General features: G+C 35.0%; 1 protein-coding gene across 8 annotated transcripts in view; it reads left to right on the plus strand.

The window, feature by feature from the left end:
• The window catches only part of EYA4 (EYA transcriptional coactivator and phosphatase 4), a 256,090-nt gene that overhangs the window by 189,453 nt on the left and 46,698 nt on the right, over positions 1-19,939 (plus strand). For 5 of the 8 annotated variants that reach the window (XM_045843080.1, XM_045843079.1, XM_045843082.1 and 2 more), the window contains 3 exons: positions 8,405-8,529; positions 9,889-9,957; positions 18,256-18,348. In XM_045843080.1, the coding sequence (XP_045699036.1) occupies positions 8,405-8,529; positions 9,889-9,957; positions 18,256-18,348 (287 nt within the window). The remainder of the gene's footprint in view (positions 1-8,404; positions 8,530-9,888; positions 9,958-18,255; positions 18,349-19,939) is intronic. The other 3 variants (XM_045843083.1, XM_045843084.1, XM_045843085.1) reach the window with 2 other exon arrangements.

The following is a 19,939-nucleotide window of genomic DNA, read 5'->3' on the forward strand; positions in this document are numbered from 1 at the left end:
TACCTGTACAATTCCAAGTATAGAGAAAAAGGCAATAAACGAAATTGAAAATAATCCCTGCCATAAGGGTGCTCATAATCTAAGTAAACATCGATGTTGTTATTCCTGCTTTTCAGCTAAGGAGAATGAAGGCATATATTACATAGAAAATGAAGTTTAAGCAAAGAAGGGTCAAATTGAAAACTGGCTGGTTAAATGAGATGGACTCTGAGAACATGGGACACAGAGGCAGGCACACATACCACCCACTTTATGCAAAGAGGAAAGCTGGCATGAGATGGAGTGTATTTGAAAGTCTAGGGTGCTTTTGCATTTCTTGGGTCGTGAAGAATTGTTGGAATCTCAGCCTGTAAATAAACAGGCAGTGACTCACTCTCAGCATTTGTGCAGAAGGAATCTTTGTTTCTGAGTTAGGGCAGTCTCTAAAATGAACAAATGTAAAGCTTTCTCTTCCTTAGGTTTGAAGACAATATTTCAATTCGTTAGAAATAAATTCCATCTGTGCTACAGAAGAATTGCAGAAAAGAACCAAGAAACTAATTGTATGTCACTTGCCATTCTTCCTTATTTCCTTTATTTTAATAAGCTTTTGTGTTTACAGATAAGTTCAGTTTTTGTATTGTCTGGATAGATGCTAGTATTCAAATGCCTCATGACATGAGGACCACTCTGAGGCAGTGATTTTCAACCTTACTCATCTCACCGCTCACATAAACTACTATACTTTTGCGACACACCAAAAAATGTACTTTTTGCTGATTTGACAAAAAAATAGGTGTCAAATAGGTTCAAAGTAGGTGTCAAAAAATAGGTTCAATTCACAATGAACGGCTATTTTGTACTGGCTATTGTCATTTTTTTATTTGAAAATTTAAGGGAAAAGAGGTCAGTGTGCCTGACTAAACAGTCAGGTATTGCATGTTTTAAAGAATCTTGCAACACACTGGTTGAAAATCAGTGTTCTAAGGGGCCTGAAATAAAAATCTTGGGAGAAATAGAGGGTCACCTTTAAATATGATAAAAATTAGTATAGATTTAGAAGAGTAAATGCTTATATTAAATCTAGTAATTTTTGAAAACCATTCAGAATGTTAAATTGCAGGATATGCATTCCTGATTATGGTTTCACAGAGTGAAAGAATTAAAGCCCCTTTTTGAAAGTGTTCACTTACTGATTGATTTTAGAGAGACAGAGAGGAAGGGAGAGAAACATCCATTTTGTTGTTGCACTAATTTATGCACTCACTGGTTGATTCTTGTATGTGCCCTGACCAGGGCTCGAAACCCCAATCTCTGCATATCAGGACAACACTCTAACCAACTGAGCTGCCAGGCCAGGACCTAAAGTCACTTTTTAAAACATGGGAAACATACAATGTGTGATGGAAAAAACCTGAGCTCAGGCATCAGCTAGACCTGAGATCAAATTCTGGTGCTAGTGTTTTTACTGATATGATCTGTGTATCCTCTTGGAGCTTCACTTTCTCCATCTATAAAGTATGGGAAAAAAACCCTGGCTGGTGTAACTCAGTGGATTGAGCGCAGGCTGCGAACCAAAGTGTCGCAGGTTCGATTCCCAGTCAGGGCACATGCCTGGGTTGCAGGCCACAGCCCCCAGCAACCGCACATTGATCTGTCTCTCTCTCTCTCTCTCTCTCTCTCTCTCTCCCCCCCCTTCCCTCTCTAAAAATAAATAAATAAAATATTTTTTAAAGTATGGAAAATAGTATGCATATCGATATGTCATTGTAAAGACTAAAGGAGCTGTTGCATTATAATATTAACATAGAATGTGTTATACAATACACATTATACTAGTATAAACCAGGACCCATTAATCATTTTCTGATCTGGAACTCTAAGGTACATTTTATAGTTTATGTATCATATTTTGTATAAACTAGACTTAAGAATCTGAAATTTCAGAAATAATTACAAAATAAACACAAGAAAGTACAAGAATATTCTTGCTGTATAGTTCATAGCAATAATGGATATCTGTTCCCTAAAGGTTCTTTTAATTATAAGAAATATCAACTCATTAAGCCAGAGTGGAGCTATGAATAGCACAACCTCCAAACTCCAGAGCAAACACTGTTTCAGCTATTTCAGTACTTGCACTAGTGAGAAACTGACTGAAATCTTCAGGTATTTCTGGTTTATGTTTTTAATCAGTACTGGCAAGGCCCCTGTACCTATAACTAGTAAATTCACTCATTGGTTTTATTAGTATTTTTAATAGATTTCTCAGAACTTTTTATATAATCATGTTTTCTGTGAATTAACAGTTTTTGCCTTTTTTTAAAGATTTTATTTATTTTTATTTTTAGAGAGGGGGAAGGGAAGGAGAAAGAGAAGAAGAGATACATCAGTGTGTGGTTGCCTCTAGCATGTCCCATACTGGGGACCTGGCCCACAACCCAGGCACGTGTCCTGCCTGGTAATTGAGCTCAGGACCCTTCAGTTCACAGGCCGGTGCTCAGTCCACTGAGCCACCCCAGCCAGGGCTCTTTCTTTCTAAAGTTTACCTCATTTGTTTACTTATTTTCTTTTTGTATTGGCTAAGCTTGCCAGTAAAATATTGTGCTGAAGTAAGGAAAAGCAGTTATCCTTGTCTTAGTTATGATCTTAGAGAGAAGTAATCAGTATTTCATCATTAAATATGATGTAACCTGTAGATATTTCAAGAATGGTCTTTATCATATAGGGGAATAAAACTTATTTTCCTAGTTTGCTGAGAGATTGTATCATGAATGGATGATGAATATTGTCAAATGCTTTTTTATATCCACTGAAATTCTACTCTGTTGATTACATTGATTGATTTCCAAACGTGAAGTCAAACTTGCATTCTTAAGGCAGAGCACACTTGGCCATGATGTAGTATCCTTTTCATACTAGATTTTAATTTGATAATGTTTTGTTATATTTTTCATCTATGTTTACAAGAAATGTAGATCCATAATTTTGTTTTCTTTATATTGTCTTTAGTGAGTTTTGGATCAGGGTAATTCTGGTCTTGTATAAGTAGAGTAAAAAATGTTCCCTGCTATTTTTTTCTGATAGAATTTATCAATGATTATTATTATTTTTCCTTGTATGTTTGCTCACATTCACTAATGAAACCATTTGCTGTGGAGGTTTTTCTTAAGTGTTTAATTATGAATTCAATTTTTTTAATTGATGAAGGACTAGATTTCTATTTTTTTTGGGGGGGGAGTTTTTATAAGTTGTGTCTTTCAAGAAATTTGCTTATTTCATCTAACTTGTATTTTTTGGCCTAATGTTGTTCATAATGTTCCCTTGTTATGAGAGCAACCCAAAAAGGGAATTTATTGATAAAAATTGTGTATTCATTCATGTTTAAACTTCAGTCACCTTCAAAGTACTATCTATCTGATGCAATAGACCTATCAAGACTTTTTCCCTACTGCTCAAAATAGCTTTTGAACTTGTCGATTTTGATGCCTTTTAGTGCTTCTGAGATTTTTTGTTTCTGCTCTTCCACATCAGCAAAACATTTCCCTTTGAGGACTTTTTTCATCCAGAGAAACAAAAACAAAACAGAAGTTGTTCAGGGCAAGGTCAGGTGAATAGGAAGGGTGGGCCAGGGAGGTCAGCCATTTTGGCCCAAAACTGCAAACAGTGCAGTGTGGGCAGGCGCACTCATAAATCGCCCATCGTGAAATGGTCAAACAAGTTGAAAGAGTCTTCAGAAAAAATTCCCTGAAGCCTACCGTAGCCTCTCACAACAACGCCAGCTGGTGCACTGATACAGGTGGGTTCCTGGAACACTCACCCAGCAGGGGAAGCTTGGACTACAAGGGGCCCTCCCTCCAGAATATAATTCCGGGTTTTTTGGCCCTCCTCTGATCTTTTTAAATATCTTTAGTATCTCTTATGATCATCTTCTGGATTTGTAAATTGTTTCTCTTTTTTTAGGATTTTACACAGATTTTATCTTATTTTTTATTGTTTAAATTAATTTTTAAAAATTATTTTATTGTTGTTCAAGTACAGTTGTCTGCATTTACCCCTCATCACTCCCCGCTAACCCAGCCATCCCCACCTCCCTCCCCTGCTTCCACTCCCCCTTGGTTTTATCCACGTGTCCTTTATAGTAGTTCCTGAAACCCCCCTTCCCCCCATTTTCCCTCCCACCTTCCCTCTGGGTACAGCTAGATTGTCCTTAATTTCAGTTGTTTCTATTGTTCATAGATTCTCCATTTCAGTGATTTCTACTCCTTATTGTTTCTTTTTTTCTACTTACTTTAGGTGTAATTTGCTTTTCCTTACTAGTGTCTTAAGATCTGAAACCCTTCTTTTCTAACATAAGCATTTCAAGATATAAATGTCTCATGCTGTATTTGCATACCACAGATTTTGATTTGATGTTTTTTAAGACTTTATTTTTTAGAGAAGTTTAAGGTTTACAACAAAATTGAAAAGAACAGGGATTTCTCACATAGCCCTGCCCCACACATGCATAATTTTCCCTGTTATCAGCATCGCCCATTTGCTATGAAGTATGAACCTACACTGATACATCATAATAGCCCAAAGTCCACAGTTCACCTTACTTATGCTTAACTCTTGGAGTTACACATTCTATGGGTTTGGAAAAATGTGTACTGACATATATCCTTCATTAAAATATCATAAAGAGTTTTTTCGCTGTTGTAAACATTCTCCCTACTTTGCTGTTCATTCCCCCTCTGTCCCCACTCTACAACCACTGCACTTTTTATTTTCTTCTTCATTTTACCTTCTCCAAAATATCCTATAGTGGGAATCATACAGTATTTAACCTTTTCAGATTGGCTTCTTTCACTTAGTAATTTACATATCAGGTTGCTCCATGTCTTTTCATGACTTAATAGATCATTTCGTTTTAGTGCTAAATTACAGTCCATTGTCTGGTGGACCAGAGTTTATTTATCCATTCACATACTTAAGGACATCTTGGTGGCCTCCAGGTTTTGGCAGTTGTAAATAAAGCTGCTGTAAGCATCTGTGTGCAGGTTTTTTGGTGGGTGTGTTTTCAGCTCATTTGGGTAAATATAAGAAACATGATTGCTGAATCATAAGGTAAGAATATGATCAGTTTTGTAAGAAACTGCCAAACAAACTTCGTTCCAAAGTAGTTGTACCGTTTTGCATTCCCATCAGTAATGAATGAGTATCCCTGTTGTTGCATATGCTTGTCAGCATTTGGTGTTGTCAGTATTCCAAGTTGGGCCATTATAGTAGGTAGTGAAGTGGATGTATCTTGTTGCTTGAGCTTGCATTTTCCTGAGGATGTGTGATGTGGAGCCTCTCTTTATGCACTTATTTACCATCTGCATATCTTCTTTGGCAAGGTGTCTATTGAGATTTTTGGCCCATTTTTAAGTGGGTTTTCTTACTGCTTAGTTTTAAAAGTTCTTTGTACATTTTGTACAGCAGCCCATTATCAGGTATGTCTTCTGCAAATAGTTTCTTATAGTCTGTGGTTTGTCTTCTAATCCCCTTAACATTGTCTTCCAAACAGCCAAAGTCTTTAGTTTTAATAAAATCCCACTTATCAGCAGTTTACTTCATGAATCATATCTTTTGTGCTATACCAAAAAAACCCCAAGTCATAACCCAGGTTATTGAGGTTTTCTGCTATGTTATCTTCTAGAATTTTTGTAGTTTTGCATGTGATATTTAGGTTGTATGATCAGTTTGGAATTAATTTTTGTGAAGGCTATAAGGTCTATATCTAGATGTATCATTGTGGTGTCCAGTTGTTCCCACACCATTCCACAACAGGTTCAGAGAGACTATCTTTGTTCTGTTTTATTGCTTTTGTTTCTTTGTCAAAGATCAGTTGACTATATAGGAGTGGGGAGGTGTTAGATGTGTTGTCATTGTTATTTTGTCCTGAATATTTTCTACAGTCACTTCAAGGTCTTCTTAGATGCACAGATTATTTAGAAGTAGGGTATTTACTTTTAAAATATTAGGGATTATTTTATATGTCTTATCATTGTTTTCTAATTGAAGTCATTGTGGTCATATATCACACTGTGTAAGATATACTTTAAAATGTAATGATATTCACCCTGGCTGGTGTGGCTCAGTGGATTGATTGACAGCCTGAGAACTGAAAGGTCTCTGGTTCAATTCCCAATCAGGGCACACGCCTGAGCTATAGGCCAGGTCCCCAGTTGGCAGCATGAGAGAGACTACCAATCCATGTATTTCTTGCACACTGACATTCCTCTCCCTCTCTTTTTCCCTCTCTTCCCTTCTTTCTAAAAGTAAATAAATAAAATCTTTAAAAATTATTTTTAAATCTAATCATACTCATTTTATGGCCCACCATATAGTTCTTCTGTTGGACATAGGTTATGTCATGGAAAAATAATGTTTATTTTATAATCATTGGGTATTAGCATTCTGTAACTGTCAATTATGTCAACATTGGTGACAATGTTGTTCAAATATCCTATATATAATATTAGATATATATAATTAAATGTATGAGGTGACATTGGTTAATACATAAGATTATGCAGGTTCTGAGTGTATGATTCTATAATACATCATCTGTATACTGCATTGTGTTTGTGCCGCTCAAAGTCAAATCTCCTCCCATCAACATATGCTTGACTCCCTTTACCCAGTACAATACCCTTTGCTGTTAGGTTCATGTACATTTAGGATCGTTATGTCGTCTGAAGAATGTATTATTATTCTTCATTTTCTTATTTCTCTCTTTATATCTGCTAATATTCTTCCTCTCAAGGGATTTTGTGTGACAGTATTATGGCCCAAACATTTATCATTTACATGTTATATCATTTTTATTCTTTACCCTGAACCTACTTGGGTCCTATCACTGTTCCTGGTCCCAACAGACAGGCTCGGAGATAGAGATGATGCCAGGAGTTGGCTGGGCTGTGCTGTCAGTGGGAGTCACTTTTGGGAAGATGAAGGAAGCATAATCAGAATGGGAGGCATTGATCTTCACTGCAACTGCAACAAAGGTCTCAGCTGATCTGTGGGGACTCTTGACTCCTGTGACCCTAAGGGCTGGGGAGCGGCCTTTCTAGTCTTTCACTGACTAGTCAGTAGTCAAAGGCTACTTTCTTGTTTTTTTTCTTTGCAGTGTTATCTTTTTTCTATTTTTGTTCAAGTACAGTTGTTGAAGGCTACTTTCTGAAAGGATGTGATCTCCAGTAAAGTGAATCTCTTTAGTTGAGGGCAAACCTTGGAAAGAAATTCAGTCGAGAGCTGCCAGTGGGTAGCAACCCTGCAGGGGGAGGAATGAGTTTTCAGTTGTAGGCTGGGGTCTGGGCAGCCCACCACAGTATCACAGTGTGCTTGTGTTCAAAATCCTTCTGGGACAGATCCCCAAAAGGTGTGTCTTGGTTACTAAGTCAATATTACAGTCTTTGGCTTTTTTTGGAGTGCTTAGTCTATTGATATTTATTGTAATCTTTGGTTCATTGTGTTTGAGTGTACTATCTTGTTATGGGTTTTCTGTTTTTCACGTACATTCTGTCTTTTTTCCTGGTTTCTTTGAGATTAATCACATTTAAAAATGTTTCAGTTATTCTATTGCCATTTTGTTATACTTATTTCTATTTTTTATTAATATTTAATGGTAGGTCTTACTTAATGTATCCTAAACTTGCTTTTTATCTAAGCTTATTGTAACTCCTCATGCCAAATGAAAGAACCTTAAAAGAATATATTTTTGTGCTGTTGTCCATGTATATTACTGCTATAACATTTTACAAATTACACAATACAGTGTTAACTTGTTTCATTTCTCTGTATTTCTTGAATAAAGAGAAGAATAAAAGATAATCTTCTAACCCTGGCTGGCATAGCTCAGTGGATTGAGCGCGGGCTGGGAACCAAAGTGTCCCAGGTTCGATTCCCAGCCAGGGTACATGCCTGGGTTGCAGACCATAACCCCCAGCAACCGCACATTAATGTCTCTCTCTCTCTCTCTCTCTCTCTCTCTCTCTCTCTCTCTCTCTCTCTCTCCCCCTTCCCTCCCTAAAAATAAATAAATAAAATCTTAAAAAATAAATAAATAAAAATAAAGTACTAAAAAAAAAAGATAATCTTCTGTAGCAAGAAAACTCGGCCAACATCTACCTTTCTACCAATCTTTATTTCTTCCTCTAGATCTGAGTTTTTATTTGGCTACAAATAACAAATTATGGGGGTTAACTACTGTGGAAGCTTTATTTATTAATGTTTAATGGACAGGCCTATTCTCCAGGTTAGCCAAAAAGTCATAGCTATTGGTTTCAGTTCTTATGATTGTGAGGTCACATCCATGCTCAGCAGAATATGTATGTGGTTTATTAAGAAATCATTGCTGAAATTTCAACTCTGGCTCTTCTGCTCCCGGCTCAAACAGGTCTATGGAAATGCAGGACCTAGCAAGTCCTCACCCTCTTGTTGGAGGCGGTGATGCTCCAGGCAGCTCCAAACTGGAGAAAGCTAACCTCAGCAGCACGTCGGTCACCACAAATGGGACAGGAGGCAAGTGTACAACCTTGAAGACACCCAGATCGCATTTTAATGCTTGTTGCAACTTCATATGTTAGGCATCTGCTAATAAATAAATATCTCATTAGCAATAACACAGTCAGCATTATATGCAAAGAATATATAGTTAATGGATTATTTGTTTTTTGGTTCATTTTCTTGAAATTTTTGGTGCACCTCTAAAACTGGAAACATTGAGAAAGAATAGAAAGCTCTGGGCAACATTTTGAAGAAGACCTTTACTGGGAATTCCTGTTTTCATTTGCCCTTGTGAATATTTTTTAAAATGTAGAAAATGTGGCCAAAGGATTTGCATGAGAAGAAGAAATCATCTTATTTCTCAGTTAGATTTTTATTTGTGTGAGAGAAAAACTACTCCAAATTTTTTTCTTAAAATATGTTTTTTCTTAAAAATAATTTTGGAAGTAGAAAAATCCATATCTGCTGCAATTTCTTTTCAAAGAGAATAATATCTAGCATGTATTTAAAATAGAATTGAGTTTTTTCTAGATACCTTCTTATTTGATTAACCCATAATTATTCCACAGCATATGACAACAGTAACAGTTATTTCAAATATTCTTCCCTATTGTTGTTAAAAATGTATTCAATTTGCCAGAAAATATACTCTTATTTTAACATCAGAATATATAGACTACACATATACACACATATATGTATAATCTGCATTTTTAATTATTCACAATTATTGTGAAGTTTTGTAGATCTAGTTGTTTTATTCACTAATTGAGAAACTATATGAAATTTAATTTATAAACTTCATATTACTAGACATCAGCATTTGCCACATCATATTTTCTTTTAAATTTTCAATAAATATTTATAAAATTGATCACCTCTTTTCATTTATTTTAGAATAACTGTGCAATCTAAAATTTCCCTTGTAAATTTGTGTGCATTGCAACTTGCCTGTATTTAATAATATTGTACACCAAACCCTCTGTAGATTAACATTTTTCTTGTTTATAATGTTTATTTGTCTCTAAACACGCATCTCTAGTTTCAGCTAATTAATTATAGAATTGCAAATTTATAAGATTGTTTAGTGATGACTTCTGGAGTAAAAACATTAGCATTTAAAACTTAGCTTGGTGCAAACCATAAAATTTGTAAAGAACTCATGCATTCTGGAATCAGACCTTGGAGTTCACTAATCATCACATGTACTTATTTAACTGAACTAAAACAGATCTGATGAACTGAAATGTAAAAGTCGTACCATGCAATTACAATGTTTGGCCAAAGGTCAGAAGCCAGTGCAAGCTTTGAAGACTCTCCCTGTACACTGAGCAGGCATTCAGACAATGAACCCTGTGCTGTTCCTGTTCTCAGGGGACAACATGACTGTTTTAAACACTGCAGACTGGTTGCTGAGTTGCAGCACCCCCTCTTCTGCAACAAGTATGAAAGATGATGGTACACTGCATGTGTTTGGGTGTGTGCATTGGCCCTTCTGGTTTGCTTTCCATTGCTATTTCTGTGTTTGCACCCTTTTTTTCTGTGTCCAGGACTCGTAAAGAAAATGGAGCAATGAACAATGTCATTTAGTTGTTTATCGATAATGGTGGGCTATGGTTTTCATATCAACTAGTGTTCTCATCTTAGATTCTTTAGATCAGTAGTATTCTTTTCTTAGATTCTTCATAATTTTGCAAAATTGGGTGCTTTGACTATTTTTCTAACTACATATCAATTTATTAAGTGGTGATTGAGCACAAAAGTCATGTCCATCAGAACATTTGAAGCAGATTGTGGATACATATGTACAAACTCCATTATCTTTATATCCTATGAATTCTCATAATTTAAAGTGAATTTTTAATGTTGCAAGTGATATTAGAGACTTTATTAAATATTCCAGTCGAGGTACTTAAAGTAACATTAGTATTTATATATATTAGTATTTATGAGAGTAATATATTTAAAATTATAAATTAATGTTGTTTCTTAAAATGTTTTGAGCTATATTTACTACATTCACATATGCAATATATATTAAAGTATAAACAAAATTTTCCTAAATCAAAAGTTAATACATGATCAAAATTTAAAAATAAAAACAAAACCATAACACAGTTGGTGGAACCACCCAATTTTCAGATGAAAAAGAAGAGCTTGCTATCTGTCAGAAATGTGCACTACAAGTGAGCAGTTGGAGGGGATACAGTTCGCCTGGACCTTGCTGCATCTCAGACTGTATTAGGATACATGACCAGTGAAGGAAGAACATACCATTGTGCCCATTACTTACACATTTATAGTTTTAGTTTCAAATTTTTTCCAGTTCCACACTTAAAATACACATTGCCAGAATTTAGTTCCTCTTAATTCTAATTCATGGGTCTTTTTCTATAAAGAGCCAGGTAGTGAGTATTTTAGGTTTTATAGATCACACCACCTCTGTCTCCACTACTCAGCAATGCCATCATAGCTCAAAAATAGCCATAGGCCATACATAAATGAATTAATGTGGTTAAGTTCCAATAGAACTTTACTTAGGGATCCTGAAACTTAAATTTTATATAATTTTTCAATTGTCACAAAATATACCATATTTGATCACTTTTAAAAACCTTGAAGTTGTAAAAAATATTTCTAGCTCACTGGCCATTGTTGTGTTCTAAAGTATCACTAATACCATAAAGGCAACTTTACAATAGTAAGTATACATATTGAATATTTAGTAATTCATATCTAATCTTAACCAGAAACCTTTTTCTGAGTGTTACGCATCCAGTTTTTCTGGTTCTTATTGTTAATATTAAGCATCATGTGGTCACATGGGAAGTGCAAGGACCTGTATGTCAGGAGGACACTGAACCTGCCTCTCCGCACTGCACCTATTAGCTGTGTCACCTGGAACAAGTTACTGAACCTTCCTGAGCTTCCATTTCTGTCTACGAAAGAAGCTTAATAACACTTCCCTGGCAAGGATTTTTGTCTTAAATTAGATAATGTATGTAAGTTGTGTAGTAATAAGTAACCAGAATATTGCCTTATTTAATTAGTAATTTAATCATAATTAGGCAGCAAATTCTTGAAGAAAATGTAAACATGCATTATGTTAAAATACTCTCCAATGTTTGATCAGATAGTAAATTTGTCTGCATTTAGAATATGTTAATTGGCCACAGAAGGCAAACTTTTAGTAACAAAATGTTAAGTATGCTTTATTTTTTAATTTTTATTCTTTTGTCCTCACTCAAGGACATCTTTTTATTGTTTTTTTTTTCTTTTTTGAGAAGGAGGAAGGGGAAGAGAGAAACATCAATGTAAGAGAGGGAGAGAGTTGCCTCATGTAGGCTTCCCTCCTGGGGATCGAACCCACAATCCAGGCATGTGCCCTGACTGGCAATTGAACTTGCAGCCTTATGGTGTATGGGACAATACTCCAACCAACAGACCACACTGGCTAGGGCTATACTTTGATTTTTAATGATATAGTCTCTGTGGTGTATTGATATGAAATTTTTAATTACTTTAATGAATTTTATGTGAGATGTTTGTAACATAAACTAAACATTTGGTGCATAATCTCTCCAATTAAGAATAAGCTATTTTATTTTTAATCCTGGGTTTTATTGTTGCTAATTGAATAAAATTTTTATAATAAAAAAAGCAAAACTAATTTAGTGTCTTTTTAAGAACTTTACATTAACTTTGAGATTTTCAAAAATGTAATTTTAATTATATAGTTTATACTGATATGAATGTGTTGATAGAATTACTGAAATAACCCACCACACTTCATTTTCTATTTAAATATATTACATTATTACTTTAAAATGTTTTATCACCTTAATCCTAATTATTTAATTGTATCTGCAGATTTATATTGGTACCTAGATTTCCCTTTCAAATATTTATCACATATAAAATTCTTAAAATGTAGAGCTATTAATAAGAATAGAGTAAATGTAATCATGCCTTAGCACTTAGATCAGTGATCAACAAACTTTTTATGCAAAGGGTCAGATAGTAAGTACTTTAAGCTTTGCAGACCATGTGGTCTCTGTTGTAACTGTTCAGCTTGGCTATTGTTGCACAAAAGCAGCCATAGACAATGTGTGAATGATTGAACTTGGCTGTGTCCAAATAAAACCTGGTATGTAACACTGAAATTTAAATTTTATAAAATGTTACATCACAGAAGTATTATTACTCTTTTGATATTTTCAACTATTTAAAAATGTAAGTCATTCTTAACTCATGGGCTATTCAAAAACAGGCCACAAAGCAGATTTGGCACATGGGTTATAGTTTGCCAACCCTATGGGTTATACTTTGCCAACCTCATATGCATATGTATATATACATATATGTATATGTATACACACATATGTGTATACATATGTGCCATGTGTATACACATACACACTATAGATGAAGTGTACATACTTCATGTATATGCATATTCATGCATGCAAATGAATGCCAATTACATAAAAGTTAATTCCAGATACAGGAAAAACTCTAATTTGCTTAATGGTGTCATATTTATGATTAGCTATACTTTATAAACAAAAATACTTAGATTGATTGCAAGTGCTTAGGATAGGGTCTAAAAGTGAATTTTCACTTTCTCAATTAAAATGTGGCAAGTTCCTATTACATGCCAGGCCCTGTGCCAGCAAATGGAAACCCAGTGACCTGTAGAACACAGGACTGGCCATCAGGGGAGCAACAGTCCAGCAGAGGAAAAGAGACGAAGAAAATAATGAGTGTGCAATGTTTTCAGGGTGGGTGCACAGTAAAGGGAGGGAATATTTGATTCTACATGATGATTAAGAAAATACTTGAAAGCGATTTGGTGAAACCAAAATTAGATATTCTAATCGGGTTTATAGTGTTTTCTACACAGGGGTAGGCAAAAGTAGGTTAATAATAATAACAATCATAGTTAATAAATAAATAATATAAGAATAAACTCTGTGCATCCTCACAATTATAAACCTACTTTTGCCCATCCTTGTATTTAAAATCTATATATCATGGGAAATAATCTTCCAGAATATTTACTGTATCAATGATTGACTCACACGTGGTGAATTTGTTTCTGAATGTTATATACATGTGCCATAGAGCCACTTGCTGTTCTGGCTCTATACTTTTGAGATTTGCTTTCTGGAATGAGAGCCATAAATTGCTTCATCAAAATATTTTACAAAATTAAGTATTTTATGGGTATTTAGGAATGAAAGATACTTGGAGCTCATAGGTGTCTGAGTGAATATATTGATTTAGATAAACATAAATCACAGCCTGTAGTGACTATTAAAATTGACAGGCAATACTTACTGTTCCCCTGCAGTGGTGTAAATTGTATCCTTCCTGATCTAGCTCCTTCTGAAATTCTTTGTAAAAACTATACTGTAAAAATTTGCTATGTTTAATTTTATGGTTCAGAAAGGAGTGTATTTGGAATTACATATATATACTCTTTGAAGTGGGCACCAGTTTAAAGGCAGATTTCTGAATATAAAATATAAAATGTAAATCACTTGGGTCCCCTTTTTCAAGGGTTAAGCCGGCTATTGCAGCAAATGCACATGAACATTGTTACAATAATAAAACAGACTTTCTCCAAAAACTGTACACAATAATGTTATACCTGAGTTCTAAAGATAAACTGAAGGGACAAGATTAAATTTGCTCTGAAAATATTCGTATGAGGATATGGATGGAGGTTGGGACGTGGAGAGAGGAAGTCAGTGATTTAGCAACCATAGCTGGCACCTGACAATAATCGTTGCTTTAAATACAATCTTGATTTAATCTGTAGATTATTTTTAAAAGTTAAAAAATCTAATATATTAATTTGACCCTTTAAAAAACTATTAGGCTCAGATAGAAACATCCAAATGGCAATAGGATTACCAGTCGAGAGAGGGACCAAAGAATTTATGTATTTCTTGAAGTAATGCTTCTGTACAAAGGGCTGTATATAGTTTTTTAATTTTACTTTTATGGAAATGAACCCTTATTTTGAGCATTTAGAAAACTACAGAACTCATTAACCTAGGACATTATAATAAAATTGCTGCTTTTGAAATCAAAACATTTGTTTGTAAGTTTGAATTTTGTTGAAAATATGACACTGTTCTCCTATAGAAGGTTATTTTTACCATTTTATAGCATGTAATGATATCCAACACAGCTCTCAAAATAAGTTTAATGTCCCATTTAACTTCTGTGTAATATTAAGAAAAATAAAATACAGTTACAAAAATTCATTGGAACATGGCATAAATATATACTGGTAACCATTTGGAATGAGGATTTTTACAAGTTTTAGAAAATAGTAACGTGCATAAAATTGATGAACATCTTTCCAATAGTGCTTTGCACCTAATTTTAAAAAACCTCCTGCCCTTAGAAAAACATATAATAAATCTAACTTAAAGTAGGAAACAACAGCAAGACAAAAGACAATTGTAATACATTTCAAGTATATTTAGACCTTTGATGAAATTAACTTCCACTTTTCAAGTTTTAATTATAATTTTTACTTTATATTAGTTACTTGTTTTATAAATAGTAAGATACTTTTTTTGTATTTTAACACCTTTTTAATAATTCAACCAATCATATGAATAATGCCCATATTAATTTTCTACCTGCATTTCTGTTCCTGAAGAAAACAAATTATTATTACCAAATATTCTTCTCTCTTTATATAATCAGACCAAAATAACTTTGCATCTTACCTGCGGTTCAAGAAATGTTTGTTGATGCTCACCTAATGTGAAAACAATTTATTTTCAGTAGCAGCATAATTGATTTCCCCATTCCCTCTTGTTTTACTTTTACCTGCATATGAAAAATAAAGTTGCATTAATGTGTAGCTTTTTTCTCCAAATGTTGAATTTTTCATTTGCTGAATTATCACTTTAAAATCCATGCCTTTTAGTACACTGAACACATCTCGATATTTATGCTTTTCTTCATATATTTTCTAGGGATGACTTTTCTGAGTAAAGCAAATTTTCTTTGTCTTTGACTAAATGCAGACCTTTAAAGTTTTAATGAGATGTTTCCAGTATAATGAATACAAACAGGAACTCTCACTCTTCTTCTTACTTTCTGTTTGTTGACCACCTGAAACTTTCAAATTGAGGAGATTATAATCAACACAAGACTGTATTTCTGAAATCAAGTCTCAAAGTTGCTATTCAAAGTATATAACAAAACTAATCTTTACGTCTGGCTTCTAGACTTTTTTCAGGCACAGGTCTCATTCCGCTCCCCTCCCGCCAATGCACAAGTGACCTATATATTTCTATTGGCATAACTAAATGTATTTTACAATTGTGTTCATAGATTTAGATAAGTTTAAGTAGGAATTTGGCCACAATTAGAATTCGAAAGTTCTGAGAATCTTTCTCTGGTCTTGGTTTGCTGAAGGCTTTGAACTGTGTCTTTCTGTCATAAATGTCAGGAGTGAAATGGGGACACTGCATCCCAGAGAACCTTTATGCCCACCTAGATCGCACTCTGGGTCATCTTTATACAGATACAGATACAGATGAGAGGAACCCGTGGTTAGTGAGTGCTGCCTGCAAAGGCAGTGTGGTCTGGAGTTTAGATTCTGAAACTGCACCACCTGGTCTCAAATTCTAGTGCTTACAAGCTCTGTGGCTATAGGCAAGTTATTTAACCTCTTTGTGCCTCCTTGTTTCTGCATCTGAAAAATGAAGATGATAGTATTACCTACCTCATATGATTGTCATGAGGAGCAAATGAGTTAATGTTTATAAAGCACAGCAGGGGCACCTGGAGTGTATTAAGTACCTTTTAAGTGTGTGCTGGTATTATCTGCTTTCCAACTTGCTACTTCTTTTTGTCTTTTTAAATATTTCATGAGGGAAAAATGGAAAACATACTTTATTAGCCTATTCCCAGGTTTGCAGTTTTCATTATTAACAAAGTGTGCCTAATTACTTCGTCTAAAAAATAACCCCATTCTGATCACTTTCTGAGCCATTGTAAACAGCCACTGTCGTGAGCATCAGCCATTTTCCTTCCTGAAGACTGCCCGTTACAGCAGCGGATAGACCCTGGATTTAGAGCTCAGGACCTGCGTCTGACCTTAGCTCTCTCGTCTCCTGCAGTGGGAAAGTCACTCAGCCCACACAAATGTTCTCCTCGTGTATAAAATAGATACAGTGGTTCACATCGATCAAGGTTGTTTTAAGGATTAGTGAAATAGAAATAATCTAGTACATATTAAGCACTCCATAAATAATTACATAGTAGTAAGTTTGGAGTGGTATGTTTAATTAGTGATCAGCTATAAGCATAGTATGGACTGCTCTACAAATTACTACTAAAAAGTAGTAACCACAATTTATTATTTATCATTATACAAATAAGTAGACACTGCTTCTCAGAGTATTGCTGCTGTTGAAAAGGGGGCCAACCTTAAACTTCCCTTTTGCTAGGAGAAGAAATCCAAGTTTCTTTATTCCATCTTTCCAACCTGTTAGAGTTCTTGGAACCTTCCAGCAAACCTTCATGACATTACTGAATCTTGAGAACTAAATTAACCCCAGAGCTCCCAAAGGGAAGGTCCAGAAAATTGTGTTCATGTGGGAAGAGAGCGTAATCATCACCGCACGTTTCTCCACTAATTCACTGCTTTTCTAACAGAGTAACATTGCTGACTTGTTCGGGTTGGTGGGACCGCTCTGGCCCATCGCTCTTTTCATCGTATTTGTTCCCGGTTGGCTAGTCTTCAGCTTTCTTCTTAGAGTTTCTGCTTGCTTCTGAGTGACTTAACTGTATCATTCCGGGAAACAGAAGAGGTGTTAAGTAGAAAATAATTCAGTGTATTCCCTTGCTGCTGGGATATGTGTAGCAGAGCTGTGCCCACAAGGGGAAAATATGGTGTGACAAAATGAGCAGAGGCTGTTCTATGCTCCCCCTCCCCGCCCACGCACATTGAATAAGCGCAGCATCGGGTGCCAGGCCGCACTGCTGCCAAGTGAGGATTTTCCCAAAATGCACCGCCTCAAAGTAGGAGCAACATATTAACAAGTTTCCAAAAGATATACTTATTGCCGAAGAATCATCTCTTATTCTAGGATTCTCTCTGACTCACTAAAAATCATTACGCCATTAAAATAAAAAGCCCAACACCTTATATATAGTTCTTTAGTCTCTCTTAAAAGCAAAAAATTTATTGAGTGCCTAATTTTTCACCCAACACATAAATATGCCCCTGGTTTCTGTATTTTAATATGCCCCCATTGTACTCTAGTGCAATCTTTTTTTAAAAAAAAATATCTGCTTGAAGAAGAATAAACTATAAGCTAGTACATCTCTTTGTCATGTTTTGTATCAAAAGTCCTAAAGACTGACTGATGGTTCCTTTTTTTTTTTTTTGTCTTTTGACTATAATATCAGAGTATGCTTTAGGTGGGTTAAAAAAGCAAAGTGTATAGTGCTGTTTCAACTTTTGAAGGTTGGCTGCCTTTAAAAATCGGATTCAAGAGAGCTAGCTTAGCCAGGGGATTTTTAGATTAAATTCTCTACAAATGCATGTCCATTTAAAAGCTAAATTAACACAGTTCTCTTCATCGACTTCTCAAGTTCTCTCTTGCATGCCCATGGTAGCTAGAAAAATCCACTAGTAGAACAGTCAGCATCTTTGATATCAATTTAGAAATAAAACTCACATGTACTTATTCTTCTACATAGTGTCTCTCCTTGCAGTCAAAACAGAGCCTTTGAACAGCAGTGAAACCACAACCACGACTGGAGATGGAGCGCTTGACACTTTTACTGGGTCAGGTAAAGCCTTAAGCTCGTGTGTTGTTACGTACACATAATTCTCCTAGTGAGTGAGCAGCAGAAACACCAAAGCTATTAGAACTTGGGGTTTTATACATTTAGCAATAAATTTACTTTTTTGAGAATTGATTGTCATACAACTATGTATTTTTAGAAATTATATTTGAAATCATAGTGTTAAATTTTTTTTAGTTGAGAGCAAAACAATCCCCCTGACCTTTTTTATTAGAAATAAGCAGAGCTGGCTTCCTTTGTTTTACACAGTGCTGAATTTAATAATTAGGTTGTAATAGCTGACTTTATTCCGTCAACTTCCTCACTTAAGTGACACAAAAACTGCCTTATTCCCTATATTTGAGATGAACTATCCATTCGATTCCCTCTAAATAACCTTGTTTCCTCCCTGGGTTTAAAAAAGTCCTCCTGTGTAAGCAGCTGAGTGACAAGTTTTAAAGGTTAAGAGGCTGCAGGGGAGCACATGCTGGTTGCATTAGGACCCTGACCCTGAGAGTGCTACTTTCACTCAAATGCTTCAGAGAGAACAATAGTGTGTCTTTAACATCAATCCTTCTCAAATACAAATACCTGATAACTCCCAGGTGGGCGCAGAGGGCACGCATTATGTTGACTTAAAGTTACAATATTTTGTCTGGTTTATTATCTGGTGAGAGGATTCCTTTTTTTTTCTTTTAATATGAGGAGGAATGTATAAAGTATAAAGATAAACATTAAACTTAGGGAAGTATTTGTGGTAGGTAATTAAATCTTAGTTCTGTTATTCTATTTGATTTTGCATTTGTCTACCTTCTCGTGGTCAAGGATTTTTGGTGGGTGAGCTTCGTGTGAAGAGTTGAGGTAATACAATAAAACATTCACCAGTTGAAAACAGAGTTGAGGCATGTCCTTGAGGATCATGTCACTATAGCAGATATTGGATTTTTATAGGTACAGATCATCCCATCCCATGAGCTCACACTGATCGGGAGCACCTTTCATGTAGTCACATAAATATTAGTACTTCAAACAGAAAGACGTAATGCTTCATACACTCCCCAGATGCGCTAATCTACATTTTTTCTGGCAATTCACTTTCCTCCCAAGAGATAAATAGGTACCAACTAACTCCTGCATTCTTTATTACTTACCATAACCCATGTAAACTTTCAACAAAGTAAATGCATATGAATATATTTCTAAGGAAAGGAATGGAATTAATAAGTAATCGCTAACATAAATAGTATATCACAAGTTAATTGAAAGCTAAATGACATAATTATAGAATGTGAGCTCCAGAGGAATTTTAGAGAGCTCTGATTCATTTTAAAGGCAAGACTACTGAGGCACTGAGAAGTTAAAGGTGGCTGAGGCCATGCAATCAAAGCTTCACAGGTGGGCACTGGTATAAATCGTCTAGAACAGTATTCTGGTCTGTTCAGCAGTCCTTCCTGTAATATGGAAAATGTAAAGATGGGAAAAGAAATATTTGTGTACAGTCATCCTATCTGAAATTCACTCATGATTTTCCACAAATAGTTTCTTTATTTTCTTTAAAGAATTATCTAGGATTGTATTGTCCAATCAAGTAGCTGCT

The sequence above is a fragment of the Phyllostomus hastatus genome, unplaced genomic scaffold, assembly GCF_019186645.2.
Source record: "Phyllostomus hastatus isolate PE091 unplaced genomic scaffold, TTU_PhHast_1.1 phas_contig_40, whole genome shotgun sequence".
In the NCBI taxonomy this organism is placed as follows: Eukaryota; Metazoa; Chordata; class Mammalia; order Chiroptera; family Phyllostomidae; genus Phyllostomus; species Phyllostomus hastatus.